Here is a 17,605-nt window from a genome sequence, read left to right on the forward strand (position 1 = left end):
GGCCTGAAGTGGTTTAAAAAAAAAAAAAACATGGTTTTAAGAGGATTTCTTAATTATCCAATTTTTAAAACAATGCATTTGATAATAGAGGGATTATATTTAAATATATCTGGTTTAGTCAACTGGAAAGAATGCTGCTATAAGAGAATGTAATTCTCTTATGTTGTGTTATAGTTATATTATACTGACTAATGTGAAAGAGAGATCTGAGAGAGTAAGATACGATGCAAAAAGCAAGAGTAGAACAGATGAGACTGAAGTACTGAATGGAAAGAGTAATGTGTGTGTGTGTGTGTGTGTGTGTGTGTGTGTGTGTGTGTGTGAGAGAGAGAGAGAGAGAGAGAGAGAGAGAGAGACAGAGAGAGAGAGAGAGGGGGGGAGTATGCAAACTTCCATAAGTGTGGACTTTATCTCTAAGATTACAAAATTCTGAGATTAATATCCTCTTAAATGTACTGTAATCTGTAGTACCTCTAAGTAAAGGTAAAGTGTTCAAAAAGTTTTTGCCTTCCCTACTAACTTATTTCTAAGGATAATTAACAAAAAATTCAGACCATTCCCCTATTTCTTTAATTTTCTCTATACATTTAAAGTATGATTCAACACTTTCATTATCATCTCCTAAAAATGTGAGAACCACAAAATCAGGATCAACTGATTTAAAAAATTCACTACCTTCAATTGCATTTAAATTGCTTGTATCAACAGCTTCATTCTCATTTCAGAATCCATCTGTAAATTGACCGTGCCAATTTGTTATATTTGAAAGCTTGATTGCTCCAACTATGTCATTCTCCATTTGTATTCAACCTATGTATTAAAGTCAGTCGTGGAGTATAATATAACATCATCATCATCATCATCATCAAATTCCTGCCATGTACCCTCAAGGGGTGTACAGGATATGACAGTACTACATGAAAAAATTACATCATTACTAACTTCCTATCTACACTTTTCCTCCAAATCAGTCTGTTACTTGTCAAGACTCCAACATTATCAGATCTTATATTTCTATCGTCTAAGGCACTTTGTACCGTAACAATCCACCTATATCTTGGTCTTCCTCTGGGTCGTTTTCCTGCCAACCTGACAGAGAACACTTGTTTTGCTAATCTTTCCTCTCCCATTCTATTTAAGTGACCATACCATCTGAGATTAGCTCTGCTAACGCATTCCTGGATGCTGACAATGTCAAGTTCTTTCCTAATATCCTCATTTTTAATATGATATTGCCATTGATGCCATCTGTTCACGCCTCTAATCTTTCTCAGGACTCTCATATCTGCGGTCTCTAGTCTTTGGTCAAGTGTTTTACTTCTGACAAGGCTCTCAGATCCATAAGTTAAAATTGGTTTGAACACAGTCTTGTATACAGCTAATTTAGTGTTCCGACTAATTTCTTTCTTATTCCATATGAATTTATTCAATTGACTTCCCACGATACCAGCTTTGCTGATTCTGTTGTCTATTTCTATATTTAGTTTACCATCTTCAGTAAAAATTGTGCCTAAGTAGTGAAATGTTTTACTTGTTCCACAGGTTCTCCATTCACAACACAGTTGACATTTTCAATTATTCTGCCTATTTTCATTGTCTTTGTCTTTTTATTGCTGACCTTCATACCATATCTATTACAACAGCTATTCAATTTAGTCAGAGAATCTTGCAGACTTGTAGCGGATTTATTTAGAAGTATAACATCATCCGCATAAAACAAAGAGCTGACATTAACATCTCCAATTTTGATATCAGGTTTAATACCATTCCTTCATAATGTGATCCATATAGATAATGAATAACAGAGGGGATAATGTACATCCTTGTCTCACACCAGATTTAACATTAAACCATCTTCCTGTACTTCCTTCAATTCTAACTGCTGACTCACAACTCAAATAAAGACTAAATATTGCTTGATATAATGCCCCATTGACACCATATAACTGCAGCGTATTGAATAGCTTCTCTCTTGGCACCTTGTCATATGCCTTTTCCAAATCGACAAAACTTAAATACAGATCTTTGTTATATTCCCATGCTTTCTCGACTATTTGTCGTAAAGTGAAGATCTGATCCTGACAGCCTCTATTTGGCCTGAATCCAGCTTGTTCTTCGCCAAGCTTTTCTTCCACAATTCTTCTCAACCGTTTCTCAAGTATACTTGCATAGATCTTGCCAGGAACACTCAGTAGGGAAATACCTCTGTAATTCTCACATTCAGTTTTATTTCCCTTTTTATATATGGGTACTATGAGAGCTCTACTCCAATCATCGGGAATTCGTCCCTCTGTCCAGGCTTTCTGAACTATGCAGTGCAGCCACTGTAAGACTTTTATACCACCATACTTTAGCATTTCTGGTCGAATATCATCTACTCCTGCTGCCTTTCCACATTTCAAGCCTTTGATGGCTTTTTCTACTTCAAGTATGGATATGTATTCCTGACTGCATGCCTGGTCAGTGTTTTTTATCACTGTGCTGTCATCACTGCTTGTTTCATTTAGCAGTTTTTCAAAGTAATTACTCCATACTTCAAGGATATCTTTTTCTCCTGTTTTCATTTCACCTTTATCATCTTTAATTCCTTTTACAGCACTCTTTCCTCCATTCCTAAGCTTCTTCAACAACCTCCAGAATATTTTGCCACCTTCTTGATATTTATTTTCTATATTCTTGCCAAAGTCCTCCCATGACTTTTGTTTAGTTAGTTTTACACACTGTTTAGCTTTCTTACATTTGTCTCTGTATTCTGTAAGAGTAAAAGCTGACTTATTTGACAGGAACTTTTGATATGCTTTCTTCTTTTCCTTCACTGCCTCTTTAACTTCCTGTGTCCACCAGGGAGTTCTAATTTTTCTATCCTTGCAGACAACCTCACCACATGCCTCTCTGGCAGAATCAATCAATGTTTCCTTCAGAGTTTGCCACTGAATCTCCAAGGTTTGATTCCTGTTCTCAAACTCTTTCATTTTCTTTTCAATAATATTTCTGTATTTTAGTCTACAGTTCACATCTGAGAGCTGCTCAACTTTTATTCGCTTTAAAACTTTCTTACATGTTATTCTTTTCAATATGAAATTCAATTTTATCCTGCTCAAGACTAAATGGTGATCACTTCCAATTTCAAATCCTCTGTACACTCTGGTGTCCTGCACCAGGGAGAAAACATCACTATCAACAATAACATAGTCAATGAGACTTTTCTTATTTCTAGCCTCTTCTCTCCATGTGAATTTGTGCACATTTTTATGTTGGAACATGGTGTTAATAATAACCAGTCCATGTCCTGAGCAGAAATCCAACAGATATTTGCCATTATTATTTGCTTTGCTCTTTTCTCCAAATTTTCCCAAAATATTTTTGTATGTCTCACAATCATTTCCTACTCTACTATTTAGATCCCCAACAAGGACCAACTTTTCCTTTTTCATTGTGTCAGTTGCTTTTTCTAAAGCCTCAAAAAATTCCTCCACTTCTACCTTAGTAGAACCTTCTGTGGGGCCATAGGCACAAATAAGTCTCATTGTCCAGTTCCCCATTCTCATATTTGCGCACATTACTCTACTTGAGACTGACTGCCATTTAAGAAGATTAGCCTCGTATTTTGTGTTGTATACTATGGCTACTCCTTCTTTTCCTTGATTGTCATTGCCTGAATATAACATTTTGTATTTATTGCTCAGAAAGATCTCACCAGTTTTGGTCTTTTTTGTTTCAGTCACCCCTATTATGTCGATCTGGTACTTATCTAATTCCTCAGCTAGCTCCATTTCTTTGCCATTCAGGCTTCTTACGTTGATAGTACCGATCTTCAACTCTGGTGATGTTGAGTTGGGGTTTGTTTTCAGATTTGTTCCAGTAGCTGACTTTTCGCTGTTCGCCCTGGTTCCCTGGCGAAAACAACGGGGGCCTTGTTTAACCGGGCGACGCCCCAGCTGGCATGAAATTTTGTCATGTTGTACCATCATTTTTTATTTTGGTTTAACCAATAAGAATACAAGTTGGTCGGCTAAATCCCAAATTGCCAGCCCATCCTCGTTCGTTCAGTATCAAAGTAGATACCCAACAGGGTGCACCACGAGAAGGTGAGGATTGGACATTAGGTCAGAAGCCCTGGTCGGTTCTCCGCATTCCTTTAAAGGCTATGTGGAGGTCTCCTCTCAGTTATACAGCTTTGACCCTTAAGCACCCCTATATAACACCCCTATATAATATAACAATATATTTATATATAATTTAATTTCAGTTGGTTATAATGTTTTGGATTCCTATCCGTGATGGTGTACTGACTTCAAGGATCAACATGTGTATATTCAAAGAATGAAGTTCAATTATAAAAATAATAAAATATTTACTATAAACATATAATTATATAATTCTCTATACTGAGTAATTCTCTTTAAAGGTACATGACTTGATATTCTCTACAGATTTAAAAGAAATAAATTAATTTCTAACTTCCTAATACAAAGAATAATTAAATGGCCTTTCTAAGAATTGCATATTATGAGCTCAATAAAATATATATTTCTGATATTCACAGTTAAATTAAATTCTAAGAAAATAATCTATATGAAAACTTGCTTTGGATCACTTATTTTATTGTTTATACTAATTTTATTCATCATCAAATTCCTGTCCGCATGGTTAGCCTAGTGGCTTTGCGCTTCGCAACCATATGCCTGGAGAAGGAGTGTCCTAGGTTTGATTCCCACCAACGATGCGAGGAGCTTCAGGATCTTCCTCAGCCATAGCCAAGTTAGCCGGTCTTGGGTGTGGACAGCAGGATTTTTCATCCTGCAAGCAGGCAAACCAGTCCAGTGAACACACACGGATTACAGTCAGGAATACTGACCCAGCCATAGGCCTGATTCGTCAGCTATGCCGGTTCTGGAGCCCGGATAAAATTTGAGGGGACTAGATGGTGCCGAACTACCCCCATAAAAAAAAAAAAAAAAAGGGGGGGGGGGGATTATGGTTACTGTACCATCACACGGAAATTAAATTAAGGCTATAGTTATTGGGTCATTCCTCTTTAAATGCAAAAAGTAGCATAGCATATCAGGTAATTTCTTACCTTTCTACAATAACAACGCAACTCATAAAAATTGCTGCTTGTTATTGATTTTTTCCAAAAATCGGACTCTTTCCCTTCCAACGGGCGGTTCGTTAACATGGTAGTCTTTGGGAGCCAGTGCGGATGCATTTTTACATGAGAGGTACTCCGTCTTCGTTTGCAAGCGGATGGTGTTCGGCTGCATTCTCCCCGCCAGCAATGACTGTTAGGTTCAGTTAGGTTAGGCACCAGCGAGATGCTTTCCTCCTCCTCTAAAGCTTCTGCATCATATTGATGAAGGTGCCTGTTCACACATCAGTAAGTCTGCAACGGTCACAACGGAATGACTTCAAGTACATTATAACCTAAATTAATTATGAAATTCCTGCTATGTACCCTCAAGGAGTGTACAGGATATGATAGTACTACTTGAAAAATTTACGTCATTACTAACTTCCTATTTACAATTTTCCTATAAAATGCAAATCTTATATTTCTATCTTCTAAGGCACTTTTTACCATATCAATCCACCTATATCTTGGTCTTCCTCTGGGTCTTTTTCCTGCCAACCTAGCAGAAAACACTTGTTTTGCTAATCTATCCACTCTCATTCTGTTTAAGTGACCGTACCACCTGAGATTAACTCTGCTAACACATTCCTGGATGCTAACAATGTCAAGTTCTTTCCTAATATTCTCGTGTTTAATAAGATATTGCCATTCATACCCCTTTCTCAGGACTCTCGTATCTGCAGTCTCTAGTCTTTGGTCAAGTGTTTTACTTCTAACCAAGCTATCAGATCCATAAGTTAAAATTGGTTTGAACATTGTCTTGTATACAGCTAATTTTGTGTTTTGACTAATTTCTCTCTTATTTCATATAAATTTATTCAGTTGACTTCCTACCATACCAGCTTGGCTGATTCTGTTGTCTATTTCCATATTTAATTTACCATCTTCACTAAAATTTGTACCTAAGTAGCTGAAATGTTTTACTTGTTCTATAGGTTTTCCATTCACAATGCAGTTGATATTTTCAATGCTTCTACCTATTTTCATTGTCTTTGTCTTGTTATTGCCAACTTTCATACCAAATCTACTACAACAGTTATTGAATTTAGTCAGGGAATCATGAAGACTTGTCGCTGATTTATTTAGAAGTATAACATAATCCGCATAAAGCAAAGTGCTCACATTAACATCTCTAATTTTGATATCAGGTTTAATACCACTTTACTTCATAACGTGATCCATATAGACAATGAACAACAGAGGGGATAATGTACATCCTTGTCTGATATCAGATTTAACATTAAACCATCTTCCTGTACTTCAATCGTAATTGCTGACTTACAACTCAAATAAAGACTAAGTATGCTTGATATAATGTCCCACTGACACCATACAACTGTAGTGTTTTGAATAGCTTCTCTCTTGGCATCTTGTTATATGCCTTTTCCAGATCTACAAAACTTAAATACAGATCTTTGTTATATTCCCATTATTTCTCAACTATTTGTCATAAAGTGAAAATCTGATCCTGACAGCCTCAATTTGACCTGAATCCAGCTTGTTCTTCACCAAGCTTCTTTTTCACAATCCTTCCCAACCGTTTCTCAAGTGAACTGGCATAAATCTTACCAGGTTTATTAGAGAAATACCTCTTTCATGGCTTATGGATATGTATTCCTGATTGCATGCCTGGTCAGTGTTTATTACCACTGTGCTGTCACTGATTTAGCAAATTTTTCGAAGTAATTCCTCCATACTTCAAGGATATCTTTTTCTACAGTTTTCATGTCACCTCTATCATCTCTAATTCTCTTTACAACATTCTTTCCTCCATTTCTAAGCTTATTGAACAACCTGCAGAATATCTTGCCACCTTCTTGATATTTATTTTCTATGTTCTTACCAAAGTCTTCCCATGACTTTTGTTTAGCTAGTTTTACACAGCATTTAGCTTTCTTACAATTGTCTCTGTATTTTCTAAGAGTACAAACTGACTTATTTGCCAGGAAATTTTGATATGCTTTCTTCTTTTCCTTCACTGCCTCTTTAACTTCCTGTGTCCACCATGGAGTTGTGATTTTTCTATACTTGCAGACAGCCTCACCACATGCCTCCCTGGCTGAATCAATCAATGTTTTCTTCAGGCTTGTCACTGAATGTCCAAGGTTTAGTTCCTGTTCACAAACTCTTTCATTTTCATTCTAACTTATTTCAAATTCCTTAGGATATACACAGTTTAAAAGGCCTCACTTAACTAACATATTTGCATATGTCTTCTTTCAATAAGCACTTAAGCAGATCTTTTTTTCAATTTCCGAAGTAAACATGAAGAATAGTAACTCAAACAATAGGAATACATTAATTGAAAAGTTCCGAATGCATTTCCAATGCAAGGTATTTTACCGCAGATTCCATATTGCTTCTTGGCACATATATCCCTTGCCTTTTGTTAAGCATAAAATATTCTCATATACAAAGTTTTGATATATTATACTGACCTTCAATTATTAACTTCATAGTTCTGTATCCTTGGAGAGTAATTAAAGATGCATATAAAAACTTTTCCAAGATTACAGAACTTAACTCCATTGTTTAAGACCTTTTCGAATCTCCTTCCTTGATAGCCCAATCTTTGCTGGCTAGCAATCCTGTTATCCAGCGACAGCTGTTCCGAAAATAACTAATGAGCACATCCATGACTGAGATTCAAAGCAAAACTCAAGTGATAACATGGCTGCTGTTAATACATGCTTGCAAGTTACGAGTGTTTGACATAGAAACAGTATGGTAAACAACATAAATTAATTTATAACATACATTTGACATTTCTGTATTCCCTAAGAATTATAATATATGATAAGAAAGTTTACTACTTATAACAATATTTAAGTTTCTTTCATTATGCCTCCACTTAACCACATGGCGGTTCCGATAATACTAATGTATACAACTGCAATACTAAATGCAAACACGTTACATATATACTTTTAGATAATCTTATCATATAACAAAAACTTATTTCTCATCGATGAAATTTTCATTCAATATATTTAACACTGTAAAAAATGAACAGAATAAGTAAAACAATTATGTGAGATTTTTACACTGACTAGCCAAATATCTATAAAGTATAAAATTACATATTATTACTGAATCCCGAGAAAGGGGATGCACACTGGTAAGAATCTTTTCTTTTGTAATTTATAAGATGCATAAAGTTTTGATGTAAAACCTGTTTAATCCTTGAAAAACAGCATTGAATGTGACAAAATGATGAAACTAAACTTGTAGATCTAATTAATAAATGCAAATAACCATTACTTCACTGCTATTTGAATACTATGAATTATAGAAGTCTTAGATAGCACAAAGTTCTGATTAATAAAACTAAAACAAAATCTTTTATATTAAAAAAAAATTAATAAAATTGTACTTCTTTGTTACTTACCAATACATGCCAAACATTCTCATTCACTCCTTCAAATGAACAAAAACGGATGCTAACTCCTAACAGACCTTGACCACCCCACATATTAGAAGGAATGATCTCAACATCTCTAACAGTTTGTGTTTTACTACTGTAAACTGTCATTATAAGAGGTTTTTCCACATTTATCTTCAAAATTTCTCTTAAAGTATCATTGTCTTGATTCTGGAAGAGAAAATATAATTCTTTAGATATCTACATTCAAATATTGCAAGTATTCAATTTATATACCTCTAACAGAAACAGGGTGAATTTATAATAGATTTGTAGCAACATTAGTTATCCACAGAAATAATCACAAACACTTTCTGATTATGAAATGAAATTAGTGATATAGTGAAGATATAGTAATTGTATAATTATAAGGGACTATCATGATATCTTATGTAAGAATCAATGGCTTACAAGCAGTCTTAAATTAATTTCACAAATGACACAATAAAAATATTAACATTTATAATTGATTCAAGCCAAAAAATATTTACTCCTAAGAAATCAAATCCTGACATGAGCAACCTTGAACTATCTTATGAAGCTGGTAAAATGAAGTGAGATTACTGAAATGTGCAGCAGACAAATTTTATCTATGTTTGTTTAGTTCTGTAACATAATTATATAAATGAAAGATCCCATAGTTCACCAAGTATGTTATTTATGCTATGTTCTTCTCATACACAAAATATCTCTCTTTATTTATTATTATGAATTCAATGTCCGAATTCACAAACTTTGACTAGCTAACAGAGTATGTAGGAATACCTTGCTTTTGGAACACGAGTTTAAAACTCTAATGGTTCAAGAAATATACAGGGTGTTCGGGATAAATTTGACAGTTTCATAAGGAAAAAGAAAATCTTCTTTGTATCTATTAAATTTAATGAATTGACAAAAAAACATTACAGGCAGAGTTAATTACAATACTATCAACAAGATTTACTCAAAATAACCACCATTAGCATCGATCACAGCTTCAATTCTGCTTCGGAACCTCGAACAAGCTGATGCTACAGTCTCCCTGGGAAGGGCCGCAAAAACTGTTTTAATTTTATCCATTAACTGGGCTTTTGTATTACTGGAAGTGCGATTGGTGTCTTTTTCAACTGCGCCCCATACAAAATAATCCATGGGGTTAAGGTCTGGGGAGTTTGGAGGCCAAACATTTGGACTGGTGAAGTCGTAGAAATTTTCAGACAACCATTTTTGACTTTTCCCAGAGGTGTGGCAAGGGGCCGAATCCTGCTGCCATACATACGGCCTACCATTGGCTACCCTTGTTATCCAGGGCTTGACTACAGTTAGCAACTCCACGAACAAAGCCCGAATTCCAATGCCAGGGTTCTTCAACACCTGTTCCTGCAGATTTGCGAGGAATTCTGCTGTACGAACGCAATCAGATCGTCTGCTAGGGATCTTTCTTCTTGCTACATCCTCGTAGTCACCATTGCAAGTCTCTAGTTCATGCCTGATTGTTTTTACTGTATTCAGGGAGCATTGGGCAGCAGTCGTAATATCCTTATTTTGATGGCGGGCACGAATCATCATGATACAAGTTATTCTCTTCCATGATTCAGGTGGGTTCCAGCTATCCATCCTTTCTGACATCTTGTATATGAATGAAGAAGGGTCCAAACTGTTAAATGAAGAGAAGTGTGTGTTAATACATGTAACTTACGGAAAAATATAATTAATTATAAATATGTCAAATTTATCCCGAACACCCTGTATGTTAAATTTTTAAATACTATTAAATATTTAACACTAAAAAAATATTAAACATTATTAAATCAATAAAAAATTTGTCAGATATTTTAGATTTAGATTGTAATACATAAATATAATAGTTAATGGATATTATATGTATTCCATGTATCTCATCTAGCTAAAGACTGGATATAGGATCAAACCCCAAATCTGACTACCTTCATCACCAGGAAGGAAGGAATATAAAAAAAACCTGAAAAATATCAATTAAATTTAAGGCATAAAAAACATAAGAAAAATAACACGTAATATATATTTATTAGAAGGATACCATGTAATATATATATTTAGTCCATTTTATATTGGCTGTAGCCATTGGCTAAAAAAGTGTTGCAAAGGTCTCTGAGCTCAGTTTCAAGGGCTGAGTCATATGAACAAGCAGCCCTGGCTTGGTGAGTAAGTTTTGAGGATATATTATTGTTAGGAATGGTGGTGTCACTGTTTATGTACATACATACCTGCCAATATGAGTGGATTTTCTATAGATAGAGAAGAATAATGAGCCATTAGGACATTGTGTCAATAGTTTATCTAAAAAGGGGAGACTATTATTATTTTCATTTTCTATGGTGAAGTTTATTTTAGTATATCAGCTGTTAAGATGCACCAAGAATGTATCTAACATGTATGCACCATGAGACCAAACAGCAAACACATCATCAACATAGCTCAGTTAAAACTGTTGATTTTTGTGTAGCTGTGCTGAGAGTGTGGTTTTCAAAATGCTCTATATAGAAGTTTGCTAGAGAGAGTGAAAGAAGGGTACCCATACCAGTCCCATCTAGCTGCTTGAACATTTTTCCTTTCCACAGGAAAGGAAAATACCTACATAAATAACCTGCATGTATGGTGAATCTAAATAATTCAATTATGTTGGGGAGGGGTATGTAGTTTAATAAGGTCAAGGGTCACAGTCAAAAGGTACATTAGTGAAAAGTGAGGTGATATCAAAATTGACTATGACGTCAGAATCTCATCATCATCATCAAATTCCTGATATATACCCTTAAGGGGGTGTACAGGATATAATAGTACTACATGAAAAATTTATATCATTACTAACTTCCTATCTACAATTTTTCCTCCAAATAAATCTGTTAAGTGGCAAGACTCCAACATTGTCAGATCTTATATTTCTATCTCCTAAGGCACTTTTTACCATATCAATGCAGCTATATCTTGGTCTTCCTTTGGGTCTTTTTCCTGCCAACCTGGCAGAGAATACTTGTTTTGCTAATCCTTCCTCTCCCATTCTGTTTAAGTGACCATACCACCTGAGATTAGCTCTGCTAACACATTCCTGGATGCTGACAATGTCAAGTTATTTCCTAATATCCTCGTTTTTAATATGATATTGCCATTGATGCCATCTGTTCATGCCTCTAATCTTTCTCAGGACTCTCATATCTGTGGTTTCTAGTCTTTGGTCAAGTGTTTTATTTCTAACCTAGCTACCAGATCCATAAGTTAAAATTGGTTTGAACACTGTCTTATATACATCTAATTTAGTGTTTTGACTAATTTCTCTCTTATTTCATATATATTTATTCAGTTGGCTTCCTACTATATCAGCTTTGTTGATTCTGTTGTCTATTTCCATATTTAATTTATCATCTTCACTAAAAATTGTACCTAGGTAGCTGAAATGTTTTACTTGTTTTATAGGTCCTCCACTCACAAGTTGATATTTTCAATGCTTCTGCCTATTTTCATTGTCTTTGTCTTGTTACTGCTGACCTTCACACCATATCTATCACAACAGTTATTCAATTTATTCAGGGAATCTTGCAGACTTGTAGCAGATTTATTTAGAAGTATAACATCATCTGCATAAGGCAAAGAGATGACATTAACATCTCCAATTTTGATATCGGGTTTAATACCACTTTCCTTCATAATGTGATCCATATAGATAATGAATAACAGAGGGGATAAGGTACATCCTTGTCTGACACCAGATTCAACATTAAACCATCTTCCTGTACTTCAATCGTAACTGCTGACTTACAACTCAAATAAAGACTAAGTATTGCTTGATATAATAATAAATTTAGTTTAATCCTTTATCCAAGTGTAAGCAAACAAAGTTTGCACCTTAAGTATCTTCAGGACTGAGGCAACTAGTGGTAAAGGTGGACCAAGCTCTCATCACTTCTTGTCTTAGTATCTCCCATAATGCAAAGCACATCTCCTTGCGGAGATGTATAATGCTATGCATTAAAAGAAGGGCCACTACCTAGACCAGTTTCAATCTTTATTGAGGTCTTTTCAGTGGGAGCCAGACCCAAAGGTGGTGATACTAAGGTGGAAGCAATGGAGAAGTCATATTTACCTATATGAATTTAATAATAAGGTGAGACAATTTTTGGGAACTCTTATAGGTAAATATGACTTCTCCATTGCTTCCACCTTAGTATCACCACCTCTGGGTCAGGTTCCCACTGACGAGACCTCAATAAAGGTCGAAATCAGTCTGGGTAGTGGCCCTTTCCTTAATGCATAGCATTATACATGTCAGCAAGAAGATATGCTTTGCATTAATGGAGATACTAAGACAAGTAGTGATGAGAGCTTGGTCCACCTTTACCACGAGTTGCCTCAGTCCTGAAAATATTTCAGGTGCAAACTTTGTTTGCTTACACTTGGATAAAGGATTAAACTAAATTTATTATAGTCTAACCAAGTGGGAAAAAACTTCCAACATCTTTCTCTAAATCCAGAGTAATTTAATAATAAGGTGAGACACCTTTTGGCAACTCGTATAAGTAAATATGACTTCTCCATTGCTTCCACCTTAGTATCACCACATTTGGGTCTGGCTCCCACTAATGTGCTTTTGTGCAGAAGTGGTCCCTTTCCTTGAGGTATGAGAGGCTCTGCTTGGGGTAGGCTTTTGCCTGTTTCTGAGTGGGGCCACTGCTGAGATAATGGCTCTGTCTGGTGGTGGGATATGCCTGCCACTGGATAGAGCCAACACTGAGAATTTCTTGGTAATCGGGCGAGCCTGTCACTGAGTGGAACAACGCTGAGTTGGACAATCCTTCGGTCATTCGTAGGGAATGGTCTGGGGGGTCGCTAATTTTTAGAGAGGTCTTTACTTAAACACACCTCAATAAAGGTCGAAACTGGTCTGGGAAGTGGCCCTTCCCTTAATGTATAGCATTATACATGTCCGCAAGGAGATGTGCTTTGCATTATGGGAGATACTAAGACAAGTAGTGATGAGAGCTTGGTCCACCTTTACCATGAGTCACCTCAGTCCTGAAGATACTTCAGGTACAAACTTTGTTTGCTTACACTTGAATAAAGGATTAAACTAAATTTATTATAGTCTAACCAAGTGGAAAAAAATTTCCAATAAAAAAAAAAATACTGATTGATATAATGCCCCACTGACGCCATACAACTGTAGTGTTTTGAATAGCTTCTCTCTTGGCACCTTGTCATACGCTATTTCCAAATCAGACAAAACTTAAATACAGATCTTTGTTATATTCCCCATGACTTCGCAACTATTTGTTGTCAAGTGAAAATCTGATCCTCACAGCCTCTATTTGGTCTGAATACAGCTTGTTCACCAAAATTCTCTTCCACAATCATTCTCAACCGTTTATCAAGTATACTTATACTGGCATAAATTTTACCAGGAACACTCCGTACAGAAATACCTTTGTAATTCTCACATTCAGTTGTTCCTCCCCCCCTTTTTTTTTTAGATGGGTACTATGACAGGTCTACTCCAGTCATCTGGAATTCATCATCTGTCCAGGCTCTCTGAACTACTCTGAACTATGTAGTGCAGCCAATGTAAGACTTTTATACCTCCATATTTGAACATTTCTGGTCGAATATTATCTACTCCAGCTGCCTTTCCACATTTCAGGCTTTTGATGGCTTTTTTATACTTCAAGTATTCCTGATTGCATGACTGGTCAGTGTTTTTTACCACTGTCCTGTCACTGATATTATCATTTAGCAATTTTTTGAAGTAATCACTCTATACTTCAAGAATATCTTTTTCTCCAGTTTTCGTGTCACCTTTATGATCTCTAATTCCTTTTACAGCCTTCTTCCCTCTATTTCTGAGCTTCTTTAACAACCTCCAGAATATCTTGCCACCATTTTGATATTTATTTTCTATGTTCTTACCAAAGTCTTCCCATGACTTTTGTTTAGCTAGTTTTACATAGTGTTTAGCTTTCTTACATTTGTCTCTGTATTCCCTAAGAGCAAAAGCTGACTTATTTGCCAGGAACTTTTGATATGATTTCTTCTTTTCCTTCACTTACTATGTCCACCATGCAGTTCTGATTTTTCTATCCTTGCAGACAACCTCACCACATGCCTCTCTGGCTGAATCAATCAGGGTTTGCTTCAAGGCTTGCTACTGAATCTCCAAGATTTGGTTCCTATTCTCAAACTCTTTCATTTTTTCTTCAATAATCTTTGTGTATTTTAGTCTACATTTCACGTCTGAGAGTTGCTCAACTTTTATTCACTTTAAAACTTTCTTACATGTTCAATATGAAATTCAATTTTATCTTGCTCAAAACTAAATAGTGATCATTTCCAATTTCAAATCCTCTGTACACTCTGATGTCCTGTACCAGGGAGAAAACATCACTATCAACAATAACATAGTCAATGAGACTTTTCTTATTCCTTGCCTCTTCTCTCCATGTGAATTTGTGCACATTTTTATGTTGGAACATGGTGTTAGTAATAACCAGTCCATGTCCTGAGCAGATATCCAACAGGTATTTGCCATTATTATTAGTTTTGCTCTTTTCTCCAAATTTTCCCAATATATTTTTGTATGTCTGACAATCATTTCCAACTCTGCTATTTAGATCCCCAACAAGGACCAACTTTTCATTTTTCATTGTGTCAGTTGCTTTCTCTAAAGCCTCAAAAAATTCCTCCACTTCCACCTTAGTAGAACCTTCTATTGGACCACAGGTACAAATAAGTCTCATTGCCCAGATCCCCATTCTGATATTTGTCCACATCACTCTACTTGAAATTGCCTGCCATTCAAGATTAGCCTCGCATTTAGTGTTGAATACTATGGCTACTGCTCTTTATCCTTGATTGTCATTGCCTGAATATAACATTTTGTTTTTATTGCTCAGAAAGATCTCACTAGTTTTCGTCTTTTTTGTTTCAGTCACTGCTATTGTGTCGATCTAGTACTTATCCAATTCCTCAGCTAGCTCCATTTCTTTGCAATTCAGGCTTCTTATGTTGATAGTACCAATCTTGAACTCTGATGATATTGAGTTCGGGTGTTTTAGGATTTGTCAGAATCTGTCAGTTAAATTTTCTATTAATGTTTTAAAGTTCAAAGAATCTTTAACATATGAGTGAGAGATGTCTAAGGGAGGAAAGCGATTTGGATAAATGTTTAGCCAGTTTGTATGTGGGGCTGTCTATGCTATTCACTATTGAATGAAGGGGACTATTCTTAGCATCAGCTATGAAGCACTCTCCAAACCTCAACAAGTATGGTTGCATTAATTTTCCAAAGATCTAGAAACTATCATTTTAAGACCTAATAGCTGGACTGCTCCAAATTAACTCTGTATTTATCTGACCCATAGAGGACACCAGTGGGATAGGCATGCAGAATTAAACCACGTAATTATAGAAACAATTTAAATTGTAACTGATGCTTAATGCTGCATGTCTGTCACAGTTATCATTGAGCTCTGATGATGTTTTGTAGAAAACCATGTATGAATAGATAGGGAAGTGCACCAAAATCTGTTTAAAATCATACCATTTGTTCTGTTGCAGTTAACCAGGTTGTGTAGAACTTGTGCTACTTCCACAAAGAGTTTCTACTATTTAAACCAGGATTTTGTAAAGTAGTCTGGATTCCTTGATTAGGCAGGTGGATATTTTGTTTAAGGTATTGTATACAGTTCTGATTCTGTATTGTTTCAAGAGGGAACCCAGTTTATCTGTTGTGCCTTTGATGTAGGGTAAGGATATGGTGTATGTATAGTCTGGTTTTGGAGAGTGGGGATTTGTTGTTCATTTTAAGGAGTTTGACAAGTTTTTTTTTGTGTTGTATCCATTTTGTTGGAATGCACTGCAACTGGAACAATAGAGCCTGTTGTTCCAGGTGCAGTGCTGGTCTTGAGGACAAAATTTGCTCTGCCCCAGAGGCTGAAGATTTTGAAAATTCCCAGTTTCTGGGCTAAATGGTGATGTAAAGTGGCACATACACACTGTGTGTGTGGAGGCTTATGGCAAACAGAACATATGAGCACCCCATCTGCTTTCCTTGTAACTAGAGTATACAAGAAGGCAAGAGCTCCTCTTTCTTCTTCCACAGTAAAACTAATGAATGAATGGATATTATTGAGAAAATATAAAAAGTTAGAACCTGCCAGCTGCAACCAAATGGCAAAGAGATCATCTATATCAGGGGTCAGCAACCGGTGGCCAGCAGGCCACATGTGGCCCAAATGTACATTTTTGGCAGCCCATAAAGGTTACATGGCATGTGGCCATATGTCGAATTTAAATAATACATTTTATAATATGAATAAAAATTAAAAATAATTTTATACCTATACTTCATGATACAGCCATGAAACTTGGCACGAGTCAACCTTACGAGTCATCATGAGTGGGGATAACAAAGGCGATTTCATCCTTCAACCGAGATTTTGGCTTGGTACACATTAAAGAAAGCATTTTCATTAGAAAATGTCCAAAAATTTTATCGATGCTTACCAAAAAAGCAGGGAGACACACATATTATGATGCATAAACTATATTACTTTGTTTTTACGTGATAATAATTTTTCATTGAGTTTCATTTTCATGCTCGTTTCATATCTCATACTTTAAATATTTCTGTTTTTTTTTTAAGATTGATATAATAAATAAATATGATATAATAAAAATTGATAATTTAATTATTTTTTTCACTCATTAGTTTAGCTTAATTAAACATAAAAATTGAATTGGCCCACAAGTCTGAAAAGGTTGCCGACTGTTGATCTATATACCTCAATAATACTTTGGGCTTAAGGGAGAGGAGACAACTGAATTAAGTGCCAAAGATTCAAATGATTTCATGTTTAAGTTTGCAATTAGGGGTGAAAGTGGGAAGGGGGGGGGCATTGCTACACCTTCAATTTGTTTCAAGAGCTGTTCTGGCTAAAACACCTTGATTTAAGACAATGCTTAAAGAGTTTGCAAATGGTGGGGGGGTAGATATATTTTGGATGGGAGAACTAGCGTATCGTCTCCTAGAGCATTCGTAAAAAAAA

General features: G+C 35.6%; 1 protein-coding gene across 3 annotated transcripts in view; it reads right to left on the reverse strand.

The window, feature by feature from the left end:
• Positions 1–17,605, reverse strand: part of Grasp65 (Golgi reassembly-stacking protein 2) — a 134,725-nt gene that overhangs the window by 99,731 nt on the left and 17,389 nt on the right. For all 3 annotated transcript variants that reach the window (XM_090404976.1, XM_090404965.1, XM_090404985.1), the window contains exon 3: positions 8,520–8,723. In XM_090404976.1, the coding sequence (XP_090261102.1) occupies positions 8,520–8,723 (204 nt within the window). The remainder of the gene's footprint in view (positions 1–8,519; positions 8,724–17,605) is intronic.

This window comes from Typopeltis vanoorti, chromosome 2 (assembly GCF_054136105.1).
Source record: "Typopeltis vanoorti isolate ZY-2024b chromosome 2, IOZ_Tvanoo_1.0, whole genome shotgun sequence".
NCBI lineage: Eukaryota > Metazoa > Arthropoda > Arachnida > Uropygi > Thelyphonidae > Typopeltis > Typopeltis vanoorti.